The following is a 21100-nucleotide window of genomic DNA, read 5'->3' as shown; positions in this document are numbered from 1 at the left end:
GGTCACCTAAGATAAATTATATTGTTTTCAATGCCTGACTCAGTGATAAGTATTGCAACATGGCCTTAAACTACCTGACAAAAACAACTGGGAATTCTCTCAGCCAAAAGACCTCCCAGGTAGTGGAAAGCCTTGACTTCTATCCGTCAACTCCTGCATCCATTAGCTTCAACACCACAGAAAAACCAATGAACCTGCCTCTGGCATACCATTGCTAGGAAAGAGATGGCAGTGGTAAGGCATAGTGCAGCAAGGCCTGCAGGACCCCTAGATCAAATTGCTGCAGAGTTCACAGAGTTGCTGTAAAGATCTATAATTAGCATTGACACTGTATCAGGGGCTGGAAGAGCTCCCTGATACTGCGTTCCTCATTTGGTCATCATGGAGTTTGCAGTGGGTGCGGCATCAAAGCCTCTGGTTTTTATGAACAGGCGGTGAGCAATTTGGGCATAAACAGCAAATGCCTAATTGTGCACAAATGTCCATGTTCATATGCAAATACACCTATAGAAATAAAAATCCTTTTGCATGAATATTTGTGAAGAGAAAACAAAGGAAGGAATAAGCATGGTCAAACTCCATTAATCAGATTTCAAACAAACATTTGCAAATACCGTTTTGCATTATTTGTTCAAGTCTTTTCATGAGATAAAAGACAACAATTTTACCTGCTAGCATGCTTATTCTTTTGTTTGAAGCAATACAGTTAAGCCAGCACAAAGTAGCGTATAATCCCACAAACAGGCAGCTAAGTAAATATCCTTCAACAACAGGGAGTGTATTTCAATTTATCGTACCTATTGGTGTAGCCTAATGACACCTGAGAAACAGGAGACATTTTTAATTTTAGAGAGTAAGTATCAGAGAAAGTAATCCCAATTTATCCTTGCTGTACTTAATCCACTGCAGTTAAAAGAATTATATTGGCAGTGCATTTGGTGGTGTGAATTTACTTGGAAGAATACACTGAGCGTGGAAATAAATGGCAGTAACTTTTGTGGATGTCTCTGCTTGTATCTAAGTGTGAAATAATATGCAAATGTATTCTGCAGTTCTCAGGACAATTGAAGAAGTGATATGATAGGATTGTGCAGCTGCCAGTCTGACCCACAATTTAAATCAATGAATATATTCCTGTCCTAGCAAATTTATGTTCGAACAATAATTTTCAACCTATCTTTATTGTTTTGTGGAGAAGCATAATAAAAACATGGAATACATTTCAGTATATATCTGCAAAGTCTCCTGAGTAGCTTAGGAAATGTATTGTACATAAGAAGATACAATCATTATGCTGTTACAGGCATCACAAAGACACTATCCTTTATGGCAGAACATCATCCTTTGGGGAAAATTATCCTTGTTGGTTTGCGCAAATATTTCAACATTTACCCTCGGGACCCATTTTAACGTAATTCTGTTCCTTTGGGGTTTTTTGTTGCTCCAAGATTTAAGGGAGAAGACCAACATAGGGCAAAGCTTTTATCCTTTTCACAGGAAATACCCCATATGAGTGAAAAAGCAGTGTATTTGGCATTTATTCTTGAACTGGAAAGGCAATAGAGGAAAGGGGGCAAATCCCCTTTTTATTATTATCATCATCATCATCATCATTAATAAGGTCTAAAACCTGCAGCTAGGCAACCCCTTCAAGTAGCCCTGACAACAGAAATGAAAAAAGCATAGTTGTGTTTAGAGACCATACAACATACTATTAACCAAAGGTAGTGGCAAAAATTCTAGTAGCCAATATTCAAATGCAAAACCAGCTATTAATACCAAAAGAGTGTACTGGTTTCTTTCCAGAAAATAATATTTTATTGCCAAGTACTGTTGTGATTGAACTGGAAGCATGAAAAACTTTAAAACTTCACCTAATATGGGAAGTTTCTTCACTATACAGTGTATGTATATATATACGCTTACACATCTATATATATGTGTGTGTGTATATAGTTATTCAAATAATAATGTTTCATATAGGTTCTTTATGTTTGGGTGCATTTTCTTTTCATTTCTTACATATGTACATCATTATTGGACTAGTCAACCTTTTTTTTTTAATTTATGGTCCAATAAAGTTTCCATGATTTATACTTTGCAAAGATTGTATATTTTTTGCTTAATTAATTGATTTTGATAATATAATCAATAGACAAATAATTCAGATTTTATTTTAATCAGCCTCTACCTAATTTGAGGGACTAAGCATTTATCTGTGCATCTGATATATTGGAACAAAAATGCACAAACTACCAACTTTATCATGACAATTTTGCAAAGGAATGCAATTGAGCAAAATGCTTAAAAACAAAGGTCTGCACAGAAAATTCTTCCATAGGTGCAAAACTGGATGCATAGTAAGCTGACACCAAAGCTAACTTATCTGTAAATGTAGATGACCTACATATGCCAGAGATTTTCCACTGTTTCTTTTTGTCTTTTCACTGTCAGTTCCACAGTTTCAGTGAACATGTATTTTTAATGTGTAAATTCCAAATACATTATTTTTATGTCTTTCTACACATAGCATACAAAGTAAATGTGAAAAAAAATAAATAGTAGGTATATTGGTAGGCAAGAGTATGACTATTTAGGTGTAAATAGTAGTATTTGAGCAATAGCATGTGATCAATTAAAGGCTGAATCATATGTTATGTACAGACAGAAAGTTAACGTTTCATGAGCAGCTTTAATATTTCTATCTCTTGAGTCTGAGGAACAGACTCGACAAGATTTCATACCCACAGCCTTCTGCACCTGGTTCCCATTATAAACCTGGCCTTGATAATGGAGCTATGTTCTTCTACAGAGGATAATGTTAGCAATGGTATTTTCCTCCCATAACTCTTATAACCTGAGTACCAGTGTTATGTCTGTATTTGACCCCTCTGTGCATGTGCAGTTACAACTTCCATCACTTTCCTCACTAAATACATAGAGATCAGATAAAACATTTCTTTAAGTATGGGTACAATTTCTAAGCCTGATTTTATTCCCTGTGATATCTACAAACAGCCAGTGATATAGTACAGGCTTCAGGGTTAAATTGAAAGTCAGATTTTTTTTTCCCTTGTTTGTTTATAATGGAAACATATCTCTTTAAAAGATATGGTTGGAGACCCAGAAATTATTTTCTTTTTTTCCCAACATGCTCTGCTTTGAGTTTAATTTCAAATTGCATTTTAAAGTTCTAATTGTAAAGATAAATTCACTGCAACAGTTCTCCGTGTCTGAGTGATATTAAAATCATTCAGCTATTCAAAGATGCATCTGATTCCTGATCAGATCTCACAAGAGAAAGAAAAAAAGAAAGAAAAACAAAAAAAACAATGCTCACTGTGCCCTACTGTTATCCTATAAATACACTGATATAGAAAACCAATGCAAGCACATATGGCAATGACATTCATACAAAAGCAAAAAAAAATATCAACTCCTTGAAGTTCTTGAAAAAAAAAGCAGGGAATTCCCTGGTGTGAGATGCTGCCTAGGAAGTCCAGTCATAATACACACAATACACCCTGCAAAAATGTTGCTTAGAATCACTACTTTTTTCCCCCATTCATTGTTAAAAATTTATATTGATTTGATGCTTTATCTTATCCTGTCATGCAGTTTCAAATAAACAGAATTTGTCCAGCTACAAACCCAAATGTTTGAAGTCCAGCATGTTTTCCAGTTCTAATAAAAGGGGGCAGTATTACATCAGCTGAAATTCTGAATTGTCCAAATTATCGTAAAAAGTGCTGGAGAAGGATACAAAATTGCTAAATTTCACTGAAAATAGACTGCTACTGTATATGCAGTCACAAATCTGCTTGTCTGCCTTGGGGTAAAATTTTCAGAGTTAGTTCAGTAAGACTTGGGCTTCTGCATTGCAGCTACTTTAGAAAATTTTTACGTGGGTCACCATTTTTCATTCAAAATTATTAAGGAAATACTGCAGTTTATATAAAATGAAGGCACATTTTTCACGTAGCTAGGATAAGCCCGAAGCCTAAAAAGGAAGTTGCAAAATTATTGCAGTTTCAAAAAATTCTGGAATAATTTTTTTTTTTTCTTCAGATAAAGGTTTTTTAGAATAAATACTGATGCCCAAATATGGTTTTAGGAAGTTACCTTTGAACCCCCAATGCAAAAAAAAATTTGTTCCTTACATATATTATGTACAGCCACAAGCAGATTACTAAATTGGCCAAATTCACAGTAAAGTATAAAGGACATTTGTTTTGTAAGAATTATGAGGACTGCTGGGATTTGTATGTGAAACTTTTCCCTATTCTGGGGCATTTAACTTAGACAAGTCATTTATCTGTTATAAAATGATGGAACTGTAAAGAGGTTGTCTCCATGCAACGTGTCCTTCTACGTCTCAGAAACTCCCCAGGGAAAGGTTTGTCGACTGAGCAGAATGACGTATTCAGGAAAAACAGTTTCCCAGTTGCAGTGTCTCTTTGTGGAAATCAGATTCTTCATTAGACAGATGGAATACACTCCCACTGAGTTGAATAAATTGCCTATATTCTTGCAAGAAAGTGAGACCACACTAACAGTTTCTTAAGTAAATCAGTGTCATTCTTTTTTTCTCTATACAATTCCAGATTTTCTATTATAGAATCTAAATATATATATATATTTAAACTTAAATTAAATTATACCTAAGTGTAAGCTATATGGGGTGGGACTTTTCTTAAGTTGCAGTGAGAACAGAACTTGGTACAATGACTATTGAGAAAATACCGTAATAAAAGTAATAACTTTGCAAAACTAGTCAGTTGCTGTTGCTATCCATTTTTTTGGCCTAATTATGAGGTATTCGCCCTTTAATTACAAGTAGAACTAAGATTTAACCAACAGAAATAAGGATCCAATTGAAAATGCTTGCAGTTTCTGTTATGTCTCCCAGCAGACTGAAATATAAGCACTGACCTCTTATTTACTAGGTATAAATATTCTTCTGTAAGAAACTAAAGAAAAATAAGAAAATATAAGAAGTTTTTCTTAAAAGATAAAAACAAATGAGAATAAATCAATCCCTGCAAATCTAAACCACTTATTCATATAGATTTATAAAAATCCACAGGGCTCTTATGACCAATTCATTCATGGTCTCAGTTTAAGGGGGGTCATGAATACTTTTGGTAAAAAGAGAAAAGATAATTGAATGCAGGATGCACTGGAAAACTATTTTCTTAACTATGTGCTTTTGTTTTTTAAAACTGAATTGAGAAATTACTAACAACAAGGATGATAATAACAAGGTGCTTCTCTTGGTGATTGTCTGAGAACCAGCCTGCACTTGCAGAAAAGACAGTGTGAGTCCTGCCTCCGCAGTTGTTCTGTCTATAATACTGAACGTATGGGGAGAAAAAAGCCGGTAAAAAACTGTCGGCAACATAATCCAGTACTGCTTGCATTTAAAAAAAAGAGCAATACAATGATGGAGTCATTGCAGGGCTGTAGGCAGTCAAAAGGAGATTATGCATGACTAGTAACTTTTCCTACAAAGACTTCCTGAAGTGTTTTTATCAGGCAAAGTTTGTACGCATGTGCAGTAGCTTCACATAAATGATGAAGCGTAACAGCTCCAGAGGAGTTGTTACACTCTATTTTGTCAATAATCCACATATTTAACAGTCCCTAAATACAGCAGACCGTAACACCGCCAAAGGGGTCGTTATGGCTTATCAAGTCAAATCCAAGTGCCTAAATATGAATTTGATCAGTAGACTGTAACATCTCCAAGGGTAAATAATATATGTTTTTAAGAATGTACACATTTTGCATACAAACTGTAGTCTATATTAGGATAAATGATGTGGATTCAACTTGTAAAACTTTGATTTAGAAACAAGAAAGGAATAAAAGGCTCATTATAAGAGGTGCTAAAGTACCATAATTCCCAGGAAGTAGGCGATGACTCATGTCATTTATTTTGGGGTCTAATTCTGGTTTCCTACCGCAAATACACAGTTGCCTGAAAATCTACAAAAGAGTAGGAATGGAATATAAACATAAAAATGTTATATTAAATTCTGCTTCCTCTCAGATCTCAATGAATACGCTTCGCGGGTAAGTAAACGGGGAGATCTAGCAGATATGTTGTGATTATTAATTGGGTATATGTTCTATATTGACTTCATATATTTTTCTCCAATGAAATTAACACATTTCTGCCTATATATATGCCTATATATTTTCTGCAAAGATTTTCTGAAGTGTTTTTGTCAATGTTTTCATGCTTAATGCACAAAAAAGAAAGGATCTGGTCCTTTTAAAAATAATGTGAGTTATCTTATAAATTATATAGCATTTTCAGGTTCATTTAAAGCCTTAAATCAAAGCAAATCTTCTAGGCAATCATGCTAGTTCAAAATATTAAAATAAATACAAGTAGCTCTAGCAATGCAAATTTTAAGTACTCTTTTTTTGTTGAAGGTAAACATGGGTCAACCAGGAAAAAAAAAAAAAAGTCATATCCTATACACAAATCCAATTTTGTATGATTTTACTTTTGCTTATATCACATGGAAAGAGCTCTGTAGCTTATTTTCTGGATTTTCCTAATTCTTTCCTCTTACCCAGTGTTTCTGTTTACTCTGTGAAAACACTGACACAGCTACTTCTTCCTTTTCCTCAGTCACACCTGATCAGCACCAGGTGGAGTAGAAAAAGTCAATTCAGCTATAATTTTTGCTTTGTGTGCACTGTACTGGTTTTGGCTCAGATAGAGTTAATTTTAGTTCGCATGGGGCTGTGTGTTGGATTTGTGACCAAAACAGTGCTGATGACACAGGGATGTTTTAGCTATTGCTGAACAGGGCCTTTTCTGTTTCTTATGCTGGTCCACCAGCAAGCAGTCTGGACTGCACAAGATGGGACACAGCCAGGCCAGCTGACCCCAACTGGCCAAAGGGATATTTCACACCATATGATGTCGTGCTCGGCAATAAAAGCTGGGTGAGGAAGCAGGAAGGGGAAATGTTTGGAGTTTTGGCACGTGCCTTACCAAGTAACGGTTACACGTGCTGAAGCCCTGCTTTCCTGGAAATGGCTAACCATCTGCCTGCCGATGGGAAGTACTGAACGAATTCCTTATTTTGCTTTGCTTGCGCACATGGCTATTGCTTTAGTTATTAAACTATCTCAACCCGTGAGTTTTCTCACTTTTACCCTTCTGACGCTCTTCCCCATCCCACTGGAGGGGAGTGAGCAAGTGGCTGCATGGTGCTTACCTGCCTACCCTAAACCACAAGAGTATACAAACTGAAATAACCCCACTACTGTAGATGTCCGCAGAATAGTATCGTCTCAAATGTATAGCCTAACCTTAATGCTTTAGCAAATGACAAAGTTTGACTGTGCCAGAGTGCTGCATGTTTTTGTTTTGGCCTTTCTGATGAGCCAATCTCTGTAAGCACTTTTAAAGCTTTGTAGAAGATTTTTTTGAACAGCAGAATATGAACAGAGGCAATTTTCAATTCTGTGTCTCTAACCAAATACAAAGCTTTCTGAGATTTAAATGACACATTTTCAAAAAGGCCTAAGCCCAGGCTTTGAAGCTATGTACATAATTTTGTAAGCGCAATCATTTGCACAACAAACTATTACCAGCTATCTGAACTTGAAGACCAGTAACTGACCAGAACTCAATAGCTTTTTTAAACCAGCTGCAGGCAATTAATTTGTCATCTTTTTCTGGTGCTGGCTTCTAGCTACTCATTTATACAAGTCTAATTACCTGAAGCCAATTTCTGAAAATTTGGTCCTGAAAACATAGGGTCCTGATCCTTCAAAAGAAACCAATCCAAAATTGCAACTATGTTATCAAAGCTTCACTGGGATTATGACAGAAACTATACACAATCTTCTTGGCGTACAATTATTTCAAAATTATGTTTTTCTAATTGAAGTGATCCATCATTCCTTCCTCCACCACTCCTATTTTGATCATCCTGCCCAGCATTTTTAGAGTAAAAGAAATATATCATAGACATTGAGTCAAAGGGTAAAGGGGGAAAGAAGAGTATTCTAGAATTCTGTTTGTGCCAAGGATGCTTCTGGTATTAATGTATTTTATACTTGCTATAAAATATAAATACATTCCCTTAGTATTCATGGCTGACTTAATTCTTTTATTTTCTTTAGGATAGAGAGTGGGGATATATCATAATTTAAAATGACTGATTTATATACCATTCTTTTGTAAACCCTGACTCTTCTTGCATCTACAGAGACAGATAGCAGATAAGAGATAACAGACTAGCATACAAAAAGTAAAACCGGAGTACATATTACAACTTTTTCCTGCCTTAATGGTTCATGCTGTAGTACATGCTACAATAAATAAACTCAGCACAATTATGTAAGGGCACTGAGAGATTTAACAACAGATTTTCCTTGCTGCTGTTTTATTCTTATGTTTTAAAAGTTGCAAGTGCTACCACGAAAAGTCTCCCTGTAAAAGATGGCATATGGGAATGATGTTGTTTATATTTGTTAAAGAGTTCCAATTGACTCTGCTTTATTTGCAAGTAAAAAAAGATTTTTCTTCCTCTGACTGCCTGATGTTTAACCTCAATCTGGAAGCTCTACATCAATCTGTGTATTGCTAGTAACCGGCACAAAAAAAGAAATTTCAGATTATTCACTGAAATATTTACTGACTCTGCTTTAAAAGGTGAAAGACAAAATAGAGACTTGTTATGTTGAATAGAAGATGTAAACATGGTACTGAAAATATTCAGGGAGCAGATCTGATAAGTAAGTGGATGCCATTTTTATACTTACTTGTCAAAGTCAAATCAAATGTTAAGAATTCTTTTAATAGCCCTTGTAGTGTATTAGATATTTTTAAATGTCAAGGCACTGAAACTCATAAAATGCATTTTAAAATAGGCACAATTTTATAAACTCTTAATACTGATCATAGGTGTGACATTTATTTTATTTTTATAACTTAGGCTTTAGTACCCTACCTCTTAGTTAGTTAAGACAAACACTGACTTTACAATTAAAGTGTTGTCTGAATATGGCCTGTGTGATCAATTATTAATTTCTGTATTTTTTCATAGTATCAAATTGTATTAAGTGAGTTTTCCAATGCTGACATTTAAACTAACACTGGCAGAAATAAATATTTATTAGCCTCTGAATTTAACTTGTAAAAGCATTGTTAGTCCTGTATGGTAACAGTTTAGCAAATCTTTTTGATAGACACCGAGCCTTTCTCTTGAGTACTGTAAAGAACCTATCAAGCAAAAATATAAAATGTAGATTAAAAACTATGCATCAATCTTTGATGGGTCTGTTTACAACATTTCTTTGCCTTTCCATGCCTTGCTACAATCCACTTACTCACTGAGTATTCCCTTGTGGGTTGAGAAAAGATCATAGCATCATCAACATCGTGGTTTAAGATATAGTTAATATTCTGCTGAGTTTGATACTCAACCTGGACTAAAAATTCCTGCTAGTCTTTGGAGCACAATATAATTTCCCCTCCCCCAAAATACAAAGAACCTACCCTCTAATACACAGATATATCACAGAATTTTCATTAATTAATTGTAGGCATTCAAAGCTACCTGGTTTTCCTTTTTTTTTTCCCCCCCCAGCAAATAGTCTGAAACACTAGTTGCTTTATAGGCTAATGAATGTGTCAGTTTTCATTCATTACTAAATTGCATCATAACTGTTCCTATTTGCCAATGCCATAGTGATTACTGGGATAATATTTTCACTTTCTAGTCAACTGGAATAAGTATTGTGGTATATAACTGATTTTGTGTCAGTGGTGAAAAATAACTTGTGTGCCATAGTTTTTTGCAGCATAAGCCATCTCTAGGGAAGCTAACAGAGAAAGATTCTTCATCAAAAGGGCTGCCTTATAGCTCAGCCAATTACTTGATCTGGTGTTCACCGGCTCTGTTACATACACAGAGACCTGCTCCAGGAGTATCAGATCTTGTAGACCTTGGAAGGGCCACAGAGCAGGACAACATAGATACAAAGAATTTTCCAAGAGACTTCTTTGTCCTCCGAGCGGTCCTTAAGTGTGTGTGATGATAGAAACTATTCCTCACCTGTCAAATATAAGCCCAGCTTGCTATTTTGTAAACTGAACAGTGTCCTGCTCAGTCCAGTGCTGGTCACGTTCTCTCACCATTTTCTCACATTTACCGTCTTATTGTAATGGCCCATTTCATTTTAGTGTTTGGAAACTACGGCCAAGATTCAACAAAGAACTTTGATCTCTAATTTCCTGTTGAAACTCTGAGCCAAAAGCATGGTTTTGAGCCTAAATACTGTGTTGCATCTGAGTCACAGATTCAAGCACACTTAGATACATCATAATAAAATTGTAATACTCAACCGTGCTAGCACATAACCTGCCTTATTGCCGTATTTAACAATCCAATCATTTTCAAAAGCACAGTTCATAATCTAGTGACCACAAACAATGGTAGCTTCAATCAATTCCTTTTCCACGTTCCACTTGTATGCTTACAGCTTAATCACATGAGTGCACAGGACTGGTTTTTTGAATGCTGTCATGTAAACCTAGAGGAGTTTGTAGCACAGCACTGCGAAGTGACAAGGTATGTTTAACGTGAGATCAGAGATGGCTAAAAGCTCTAAAAATAAATTTTATATAAAAGTAAGAAGCTATTTGCAGGGAAAAGAAGAACAAATGACAGACTCTGTGGCAATGGGAGACATTACCTTTTCATTCCTGCAGTTGTTTAGGCCCATGTTATTCATGGAGGGCAATTTTCCATCAACACCGTGCGGCTGCTGTTGCTGCTGCTGCTCCCTTTGGATCTGCTCTCTCATTTTCCGAGCCTCCTGAATGGCTTTCATTACTGTGTCCTGGTCCCCAAATAGGGCAGGTGAATTAAGACTGGAAAGGATATCTATAAACAGAGAACACACTTTATTTAGGTAATTATCCAAATTAGAATCTGGCGTAAACACTCAGCTCTCATACAGTTAGAGCTGCACCCAGCTAACATCTGCAAAAGGAGAAGGAGTGGCAATTGTTGTCTGTTTGAAGGCTGAATTAATACATAGAAGTGACTGACAAGCCTGTGCACTTCTTTTGCTGTTACAAATAAAACCACTGAAGTCTTGGCGTTAACCTGATATGGAAGTATCTGAGCATACTCATGGACTCAAAGTTCAAAGTTAAATATGTGTTTCAGACAGCAGTATTCTGAAGCTTAAGTGGGAAGCCTTTGAAGTATTAATAAGAATGAATAAAATGAACAAAGGAGGAGAAAGAAATCTTGTTTACTTGGCCATGAAAGTCTATGTCAATTTTTAGAATCTCTTTATTGAGAGAACCATCGCTCCAGATGTTCAGCTTTCAATTTCAGAAAGAGCACCCACAGTTACTTTTGAAGGACAGAACTTAATACCACCTTAACATGAGTATAAAGCTCTAAATCAGCAGGGAAAAAATGGTTTTTTTTCTAGCACTCTGGACCGAAAGAGAAATTGTTAAACATGCATCAAATTCACACAAAACATTTCTGCCGCCATCTTAAAATGCATGCTAGAGATAAAGATGAGTACTCCAGATACAGTTTCTGATTTGAGACCAAAAGACAGCAATTATTTGGTGACTGGTTGTTTTGTGTTGCTGTGATGAAACTTTAACTTGATCCACCCGTTCCTGCACGGGAGTATCCTCTACACCACACACAGATGGATTTGTATATATACATTCTAGCTAGGAAATTCTGAGCAATCAAAGTTTGTGCCTGACCTGTGCAGCTGCCTGACAAGCAAATGTCTTATATAAAAGCTCGGAATTTGTTAGATTTGTATACTTACTAACAGTCCACTAAAAACCAAACAAACAAACCAAAACCAAAACTAAAAACAAATGGGCTAAGATGTGGAATTCTCCATCAAAGATAATTTTCATATTCTGTTGACTTCATTGAAGTTCAGCTGAGTAAAATATAGCAAAATCAATGTCAAAGGACTCTGAATTCTTTTAAAATAGAAAAGGTTAAGATTAAGGGTTTCTCATGCTTTATCCTGGGAACCAAACAGTTCATTTAATACTGTGGTCTAGATGAGAAGAGGTGCAAACTGTGATGTTTTAGATGGAACTGTGATGTTTTCTGTCCGAATGAAGCACCTCTCTCTATAATAAAAGTAACATATCAGAGAACAACCATTATTCTTGCTGGGCAAAATTTCCAATGCTCTGAACTGATTCAGCAACTAAGTGCCATTCTGGAGCCTAAGTAAATTGGGGACCGTATTTATTGTAAAAAATGGAGCAAAAGCTCCTATGTTGCCTGCTGATTTTTGACAGTGTTTCCCTGGCTTCTTTTTTTACTTAAGGAATGAGAGGAAAAGTTTTTATGACTTTACATGAAAAAATATTCACACCTTAGGCGTATCTTCTCTACCCATTTCTCTGGAATGGTGTATGACTTCAAACTGATATGCCACTTTCAAATGTTAGATAGTGCAGTGATAGCTGGAAATAAATAGACAGGCAGAATATCTAGCTAGCTGCATAAAGTATCTTTTAGAGATCGTGATGTTCCCAAGTGTTTTGAGAATGGAACAAATCATAATTTTTATATATTTAATGTATGTGTTTAACATATCTGTTCATTATTCACAAGTGTTTCTATATATTTTACAAGTACACTTGAGCTCCAGATTGTGAATAAGTGTAGTATTTAGTCACTGTTAAAATTTACTATTTGAACTTTAGAGCTGATCATCTACATTTTGCAGCTCTTGATTCTGTTTCTTAGCTGGTTAAGGTAGTCTTCATACACAGTTTTCAGATAAATTTTGTTTCATTACTTAATAAGCTTTATTTCTTAATTAAAGAATCTTGAACACAGGTCAAAAATTCCCTATTTCCAATCATATGAACTAACAAAATCTTGACAGATGAGTGAACAAATAATAAAATGAACAAATTATAAAATAAACTGGCTGGACTGAAGCCTTTTTGTCTTTGTTAAAAAAATAAAATTAATATATTCAGCAGACGGTCTTGGTAAGATGAACTTAATACTCAGAATGCAGGGATTAGATTTCTTTTAGAATGCTATTCTGGGTAAAACTAATGGTATATTTGGGCTAAATAGCTGAAAACCACATTTGGAGTTACCTTCTTGCCTGGCTTCTGGTTTACTGTAAACCATGGAGATACTGAATATTCCCTGAGCCTGATTCTGCAAAGTGCTTGAAAACTTGTTTATTTTAAGGTATGTCACATCATTGCATGGCATGTACACTAATCACATCAGCCATTATGCGTGTATGTCTAGTATCAAGTCAGGCACTACGTGCGTGCAAAGATACTTTGTTTGTTTGTTTGTTTGTTTAATCCAGAGGTCAAAATTCAAAAGTTAACTTTACATGTATACACCCCATTGATGTCTTCGGGGAAGATATTCACACAAACTTCTTTTACACATTTTATATATGCATCTCTACTTACCTTCATGTATGTATTTGTATGTATGTATATTTCTCACAGACTTGCTGTATTTCTTGTAGATGCATATCACTGCTGCATCATTTTGGTTACTCTTGTAAAATCTTAGCATTCAAGAATTCTTTGAAAATCTTTCCTGCAATTTTTTTTCCCCATTTTAAACAGAAATGTAGGCCCAAATAGCTACTTAATTCAGAAGTAAGTGTGCGCAAGCTGAGATTTCGTGTAGAAAACCTGCCAGTTTCCTCCTTTCCCTAGGACAGATTAGTTACCTAAAGAGGATCCTCTTCCCAGAGATCCACTGAGCGGGCTGGGGATGCCACTCTTGTTCGTCACTGTCACTGGACTGCTTTTACTAGCTGGGAAGAGGTTCTGTGTTGGAGATGTCGGGGATTTGACAGGTTCAGCTGTTTTGGGTCGGGCTGAAAGATTCAGTGGCTGGGCTGCTTCATCCTACAAGAGTTTAATGTAAATAATTATTAGGAAAAGACAAATGAACACATCATTTTGCAAGCAGCAGTTACTTTACACCTCGAAGACAATACCACATTCTCCAGCAATAATAACAAAAGAAGCTAATTATCTGCCTCCTTTAAGATTCAACGAAAGGAAACCTCATTAATTTCCCTGTGTTATGCTTCTATTTACATTAACTATGTGGCTGGATCGTTCTTTTTGCCAAATTAAAATTTGAATTAGCTCACATTACAGCTTAATTTCCTAATGTGTTTTCAGAGATCTAAATTAACCTAGGGCATTTACAAAGAATTATTTAAAATTTCCAGCAGCTCAATAATGCTTTTGCATTGGTTCTATTTGAAAAGTTCCTGGCACTATAAAAATAAGTTATGTAGCTTATTTTTAAATGTATTAGAAACTAAGGAATCAGAAGTACTTCTATGAAAGAATCATTTGGAAACCCAGACAGTTCTTTGGCCCACATTTACTGCTGCTGCTAACTTATACATTCCATGCATCTTATTTTGAGTGCATCTTTTGTTTAGTAAAATAATCTATGCTGTTCCCCCATATAGAAGATAAGAATTTCACTGAATTCAAATCCCTTGACTTACTACAGTAATGAATGCATAGTATATGCATTTCAAAATATATTTTATTTTCTACTATTTAATTTTGTATATTTTACAATATTTTATTATTCAAATGTGTCATTTTTTTGACAGATTTATGTAAAATCAAGAATATTTTTCACATAAATGCTATTCTGCTTCTTGTTTGATACTTCTGTAATTATTTCTGTATTCTGTAGTTATTTCTGCTGCATTCAGCCTTTAGTGTATATATCTTTTAATACTTTTCACATGCAATTATGGAAGAAATTCTCTCTGACATATATCTTGTTTCAGTGCTATAGAAGAATAAGTCCACCTAAGAAGTATCTTAGCTTTTGGAAGAAGACTCATTCAAGCAATTAATTTCTTTGGTCAGTGTAGATATTCATAATGTAGCTTTCTTCCCATTCTTTGAGCTTGTTTTTTTTGCTTAATATGTTAAGCAAGACAGAGCATTTGCAGAATTGTGAAACAGTGATTTTCTGTAATTAAAGAGCCCAGTAAGACAGATCTCTCATTTAAAATATGCCCAAAGCAGAATTATGCTGGATATAAGAGAATATTGCCCATATTTTAAAACACTGCACTGATCACTTCAAAGGTTAGAAATATATGTCAGAATACAATAATACACTACATTATCTCATCTTTTCCATTCTCCTTACTGTCAAGTGGTGATTTAGCAAAGTACATCTGATCATACAAAATGCATTAAACAGGAAAATGTAACAAACAGGTATTTATAATGCCATCATATCCCCAGTTTTAAACTGTTTCCATAAAACTGCATGACATTTTTATTCTTCCTGACCTTGCAGTGTGCACAAATGTCCACACCTGTTCAGAGTCCAAGTGAAAGCAGAAACACAAAGGTATAAGGGACATAGTCCATTCTTGTGCTTTGTGGCCATATTTATGAGCAACCTGTTTCCTTGCACAGATACAAAGGGGCTTCAATGAATTTCTGTGAGAGTTCAGAGCCCCTTTCAGACTAGGAAGTTTGCCAGACTAGATACTGACAGCATGTACACATACAAATCTACGCTACCATGTTCAATTTCTGAATAATTTTCTGCCTAGCACTGATACGATCATGTGAAAAAAATTCTAAACACTGCCAGAACCTGTTTGTTTGTACTTCACAGACAGCATTCTCATTTCCACGAGGCAACTGAAAAGCCGGAAAACATTCTGGTCACTGACTTAAAAAAAACTATCGTTACTTTTGGAAAGATCTGACTCCTGTAAAATAATTCCATTAGTTCTATAAATAATGCATGTAGTATACAAACAACTGTTTAAGAACAAAGAAAATATAGAGGATTTGTTAAGCAATGCATGACCATCAAAACTGTCATGTCTTATAAAGGTAACAATTTGCAAAGAAAGCATATAGGTACTAGTTTATTAGAGTGTGTTTATACTAATAATTAATTTCTTCTTTACCCACTGGTATTTGTCCACAAGAAGCACTTGTAGTTATTGTTAATATTTTCAATACAATAGTGTGCTTAATAAAAATAAGAATAAAAAGGCTTCTTTTTTATTAACATGTATTTCAGTCCATTCAAGTTATATTGTATAGGGAAACCCCCAAGAATTTGCATGCGGTCAAGTCTGTAATAGGACTCAGCTGGCCACAAAGCTGGAATGGTATTGGCCTTGGTTCAAGGAGATATGTGCTTGAATTTAACCAGGGAAAATTTTACTCATATAGTAAAGGTTTGGTTTGGTGTAGATCCATTTGGCTCACTCACTTATGAAATTACTTTTTTGCATTAAAGTAGTCAGTAGTATATTCTCAATACCATAAATCATTGGTGTTAGGTATCACTATACTATGGCAACTTTGCTGAAACAGTTGGGCTTTGCTTTTGGTGGCTTCTGTATTGACCATAACAAACTCTGCTTATGTGGTAAATTTCACTGACTGCTCTCAAACCTGGCATTGGATTACAAGAGGTAAAATATTAGACTAATACACATCTACAGTTAAGTAAAGTGAACGCTTTGCTAAATAAATGTTAGATCTGGCCATAATGGAATAGTTTTTATTTATTAGTACTCTCAGCCTAGCAAAAAAGTGTCATGGAAATTTATCAGCCCAGGCAGAAATTTCTACTCACCCACACTTTACCACGATGATTGATGATAATGAAAAAATGAATTATATTTTACTCTCATGTCAAAAAATAAATAATAAAAAAAAGAAACCCTCACCTCAAGTAAGTAAAATCTTCCCAGGCTGATTTGAGACTAAGGACTGTGTGCCTGTAAGGTGTTAGCAGCTAGCAAAAACCCGCATATTCTCTCTCTCTCTCTCTCTCCCCCCCGCCACAAAGTCACTATATGCCCTCTTTAGATCTATTTTAATAGTATTGCATTTATAGCGCTATCACTCAAATTGGTAAAACATCTGAAAGTTGGTGGGTTTTTACAGTTTGAAGTAAATTGCTTCTCAGCATATTTAGTCTCATGAAATTCTGAACAACCACAGGAGAGCACAGCAATAAAAGCCAGCCAGTTTCACCCAAAGGTACTGGCTGCACCACGGATTTCAAGGGGTGCACGATGTTCATTTCAAACTGCTGGCAAATGCCATGTTGTAGCTGCCTGGTTCCAAGCAAGTGAGAATAAGCAGGCACAAGCATTCAGCAATGGCACAAAACCAACAAGGAGCAGCCCGGTTGTCAGCAGCTGTGTGAAATCAGCAAAAGTCAAATCAATCTGCAGTGACATAATGTTTTCCCCGGAGTCCTGACTTACATCTTATTTTTATGTGAGGCTTTTTCCAAAATTGTAGAATAAGTACAACTAGAGATTTGTAAAATAATTAGAAGATCTACAGCCTCTTTCTTGCCCTAACAATATAAGCTAGCACCATATTTGAAGATGCTCAAAAGTTCAATGTGAAACAATTCATGAAATGGATGCCATTTATGCACATTACTAGATTACAAATTGAAATCTTGAAAATATCACATTTTACTGATGAATCTGTTGTGCTGCCTGTGATAGGAAGAGGGACGTCTGATATTTTTGGAAGCAAGAAGTGAATGCTTTCTCTTCCCTTCTCTATACTGATAATACAGCACTAAAAGTGCACGTTTTATTTGAATACTGAAGAACTTTCAACTTCCAACTGTAAAACAATTAAATAGACCATTTAATTTCACTGCCCTTTTCAGACACCAACTTTTTTCTTCACTGAAAAATACCTTAACTTGAGTTACCGGGCTGGTCCCTCTTTTCTCATTTTTCATCCCAGTGGGTGAGAGTGCCCCTGTCGTATTAGGTGGCTGTGGAGTAGATGGCATTTTGGCTCCAGGAGAAACTTGCATGCTTGCCAGCTGAGCGGCATACAGTTGCTGGAAGACAAGAAGATATACAATGTATTCCTGCAAAATTCCTAAAAAAAGAAGCTGTAAATGTACATAATTTTTATTGCTCTGCTGTTTCTTCTCTTAAAGGAATTTAGATATTTTTTTTCAGCACTTTCTTGTTTGCGGTATTTCCCTTGTTATTTTCAAAAAGAAAAAAAAAAAAAAAAGACTGGAAAACTCCCACACATCAATATTTTTCTCATTTTGACTTTTGGCTGATTTTTTTTTTTCCCCTTCTTGATAATGATGGTCATGGTAATGAGCAAAAGGTTATACTGTGCCCAAATACTAAACCAAAATTGGCAAAATTATAAGGCTGGTTAGGAAAAGGAGGTACAAACCCCTGTCAGAAACAACAATGCTTCAGGTCTTTCTGTTCTTACCCAGAAATTACCCACCAACTCCAGAACATCTACTGGGGGCTGACATAGAAATAATTTTTTACCATAAGGCAATGCTGCATGTTCCCTAGATAGTAATGAAAGTTAAAATAGGCAACAGGGTACGTCTCCATCTCGGTATACAGTGATTCTTATAGCTTCTATAAATGCTAATAAGGAATGTAGGCCTTAAAAATTCCTGTAAATAGTGATGAAAATACAAAAATACCCTCAAGGAACTTTTCAAAAAGTTGAACTGAAACACAATAAAAGACTTGTACATTAAAATAAACTATTCCTACCAATCTAAAGTTTTTGCTGAAAAAAACAAATAGGTTTAATTTCCTTCCAGTGACCAAATTTAAACCCTCACCTTGAATTAGCGTCAGCAATAATTCTTCTACCGTAAACAGGGAAGATCCTAATCCCTCTTCTACACATAAATCTATATAAACTTTGCCTTATTAGTGAGAAAAAAGCCAGGTGGTTTGTATGTAATTTCCAACATTACTATCATTCAGATGGACAAATAAAAAAAATTACAGTAATCAAAAGCAGACCTTTCAGCACATGTAATTAAATGAAAGCTTAATAAAGAATAATTTGCAAGAGCCAGATGTGCTTATGTCATAATTGTTGCTTTCTTTGGAACAATTTTTCTAATATAACAAGCCTCCACAGAAAACGAAAGTTACACAATACTGTAAGCTCAGTGACTCAGTGGCTAGACAAATGCCTGACAGAGGGGCAGAGTCAGAACTCTGGATGACAAACGAAAACTCATGTTTGTTTGTATGCTTGTTTGTTTGCTTGATGCCACCCCTTTTCAATACCACACAGAGGCTACAAAAGGATCACAGGCCAATATTTTGAAATCAATGGTGTTTGAATATTTTGGCTAAGGTACTATTTTTCGTGTGCTAGAAATCTAGAAAAATTGAAAATAGAAAAAAATTCCCAGCTTTTGGTGATGTCCTGGAGAATGAAAATGAAGCATTGTATACAATTGTAAGTGTGGGGGGGTTTTCCCTACTACTGGGATCTTATCCCTTTTAGTGTAATCTTCAGGTCAATGTATGCTTGCTTAATAGGATGCTCTGCTTACATGAGAGTAAGAAGCACATTTCACAGACTTCCGAAAGCCCGCACATTCTCAGCTCAGAAATAATCAAGCACCGTACAATAAAAGAGATGATAAAATAAACTTGAACACAACTTAAAGACAAAATCCAAAGACTATAATGGCTTTCTCAGTGCTCTATACTTTGTCTATTACAATACTTTTCCTTTTTTTTTTTAAAATTAGAAACCTATTCAACATCAGCTTCAACTATCTGGGGAAGATGACTTAGATTTCACCAAAAGTAGACTAAAGCTTTACTGCTTAATGTAGTGAGTATTGCACTTTCAAGAGCAGGAAAAGAATTCTATGTAAAAACAAATCCAGGTTTGTCAGCTAAAGTTCAAAAGAATTTCCTTCTTCCTTCTCAGGCAAGCCTTCAGGGCAAAAAAGGTGGAGTATTAGTTATTCTTTTGACAAAATTCAGTGTTTCTTAGAGCATACAAATTGATAGTCAATGATGGCAAGCAGCATAGTGCGGTGGGTTGACCCAGGCTGGCTGCCAGCTGCCCACCCAGCCGCTCTCTGCCTCCCTCTCCTCAACAGCACAGGGAGAAAATAAGATGGAAAAACTCATGGGTCAAGAAAAAGATAGGAAGATCACTTACCAGTTACCATCATGGGCACAATAGACTTGGCTTGGGGAAAATGAATTTAATTTATTGCCAATTACAATAGAGTTAGATGGTGAGAAACACAGACAAAACCTAAAATCCCCCATGCCCGCCATTTTCCCAGCCTCAGCTTCACTCCTTCATTGCTGACTCCTCCACCTCTTCCCTCTCCGGCCTGGCTGCCAGCAGGGCTGTTCCTCACACTTTTCCCCTCGCTCTTTGCTGCCTGTGTGGCATTGTGCCCTTTCTGGAGAACATTTTCCCAGAGGTGCCACCAGCTTGGCTGTCAGCCTTGCTGGGGCCCTGTGGCAGAGCTGCTGAGGAGCCGGCTGGCCCCTCTCCTCACAGCGGCCACCCCACAGCCCCCCTGCTGCCTGCACCTGGCCACAGACACTGGGCACGCGTGGCAAACGGAGCTTGTGGCCCTGTTAGTCATGACAAGTAAACAAAGGTGTGTTTATCATTTCTAAAAGCTGTAGTCCATGGTGTAGCCGTATCTTGACCAGCTATCTCAAGATCAAGGAGAAGAGAGAGACGGCTGGTCAGAGGAGGGTTTGTCGGTGACCTGGTACTCAAGTGCCAGCAGGACTGCCAACTGAAATGTCCACAGCACTTTAAGGGTCACAGAGATAGATAGCAACATGAAAAGTGGGCTGTTATAGTGACTATCTATTTGAATTTGGAAATGGAAACATTAAAAGCAGAATAAATTTAGAATTATACACCACTCCCCTCCCAGTGTGTTGAGGGCTGTATTGGCTGTACTGCAAATAGTGTGAGGAAGAAATGTTTCTAACGGGAGACAGAGAATAAAATAAATTTGGGGTTTTATATATATGTGTGTGCGTATAAAATTCATCACTGGGTTACTCCAAGGTCATAGTACTGGCTTCAGCCTGGCATTTCTGTAAAGTTGGTTTACACCATAAAAGAAAATGTGAAATAAGTAACAGTAATTAGCTGTCTGGTTTGCTTAGACTTTAAAATAAAGCTGTTCCACAAACAAGTGAAAACCTTGCAAGAATGCGCACTAGTGCTAGCAACATT

At 36.1% G+C, this 21100-nt stretch overlaps 1 protein-coding gene across 18 annotated transcripts in view; it reads right to left on the bottom strand.

Annotated features, from left to right (window-relative positions):
- SOX6 (SRY-box transcription factor 6) overlaps window positions 1–21100 on the bottom strand; it is a 373686-nt gene that overhangs the window by 51116 nt on the left and 301470 nt on the right. For all 18 annotated transcript variants that reach the window (XM_075755057.1, XM_075755064.1, XM_075755059.1 and 15 more), the window contains 3 exons: window positions 17775–17924; window positions 13756–13936; window positions 10729–10919 (listed from right to left, as the gene is read on the bottom strand). In XM_075755057.1, coding sequence (XP_075611172.1) covers window positions 10729–10919; window positions 13756–13936; window positions 17775–17924 — 522 coding nt within the window. The remainder of the gene's footprint in view (window positions 1–10728; window positions 10920–13755; window positions 13937–17774; window positions 17925–21100) is intronic.

This window comes from Balearica regulorum, chromosome 5 (assembly GCF_011004875.1).
Source record: "Balearica regulorum gibbericeps isolate bBalReg1 chromosome 5, bBalReg1.pri, whole genome shotgun sequence".
NCBI lineage: Eukaryota > Metazoa > Chordata > Aves > Gruiformes > Gruidae > Balearica > Balearica regulorum.
Note: the sequence above shows the minus strand (reverse complement) of the source record. Positions and strands in the feature narration are given on the sequence as shown.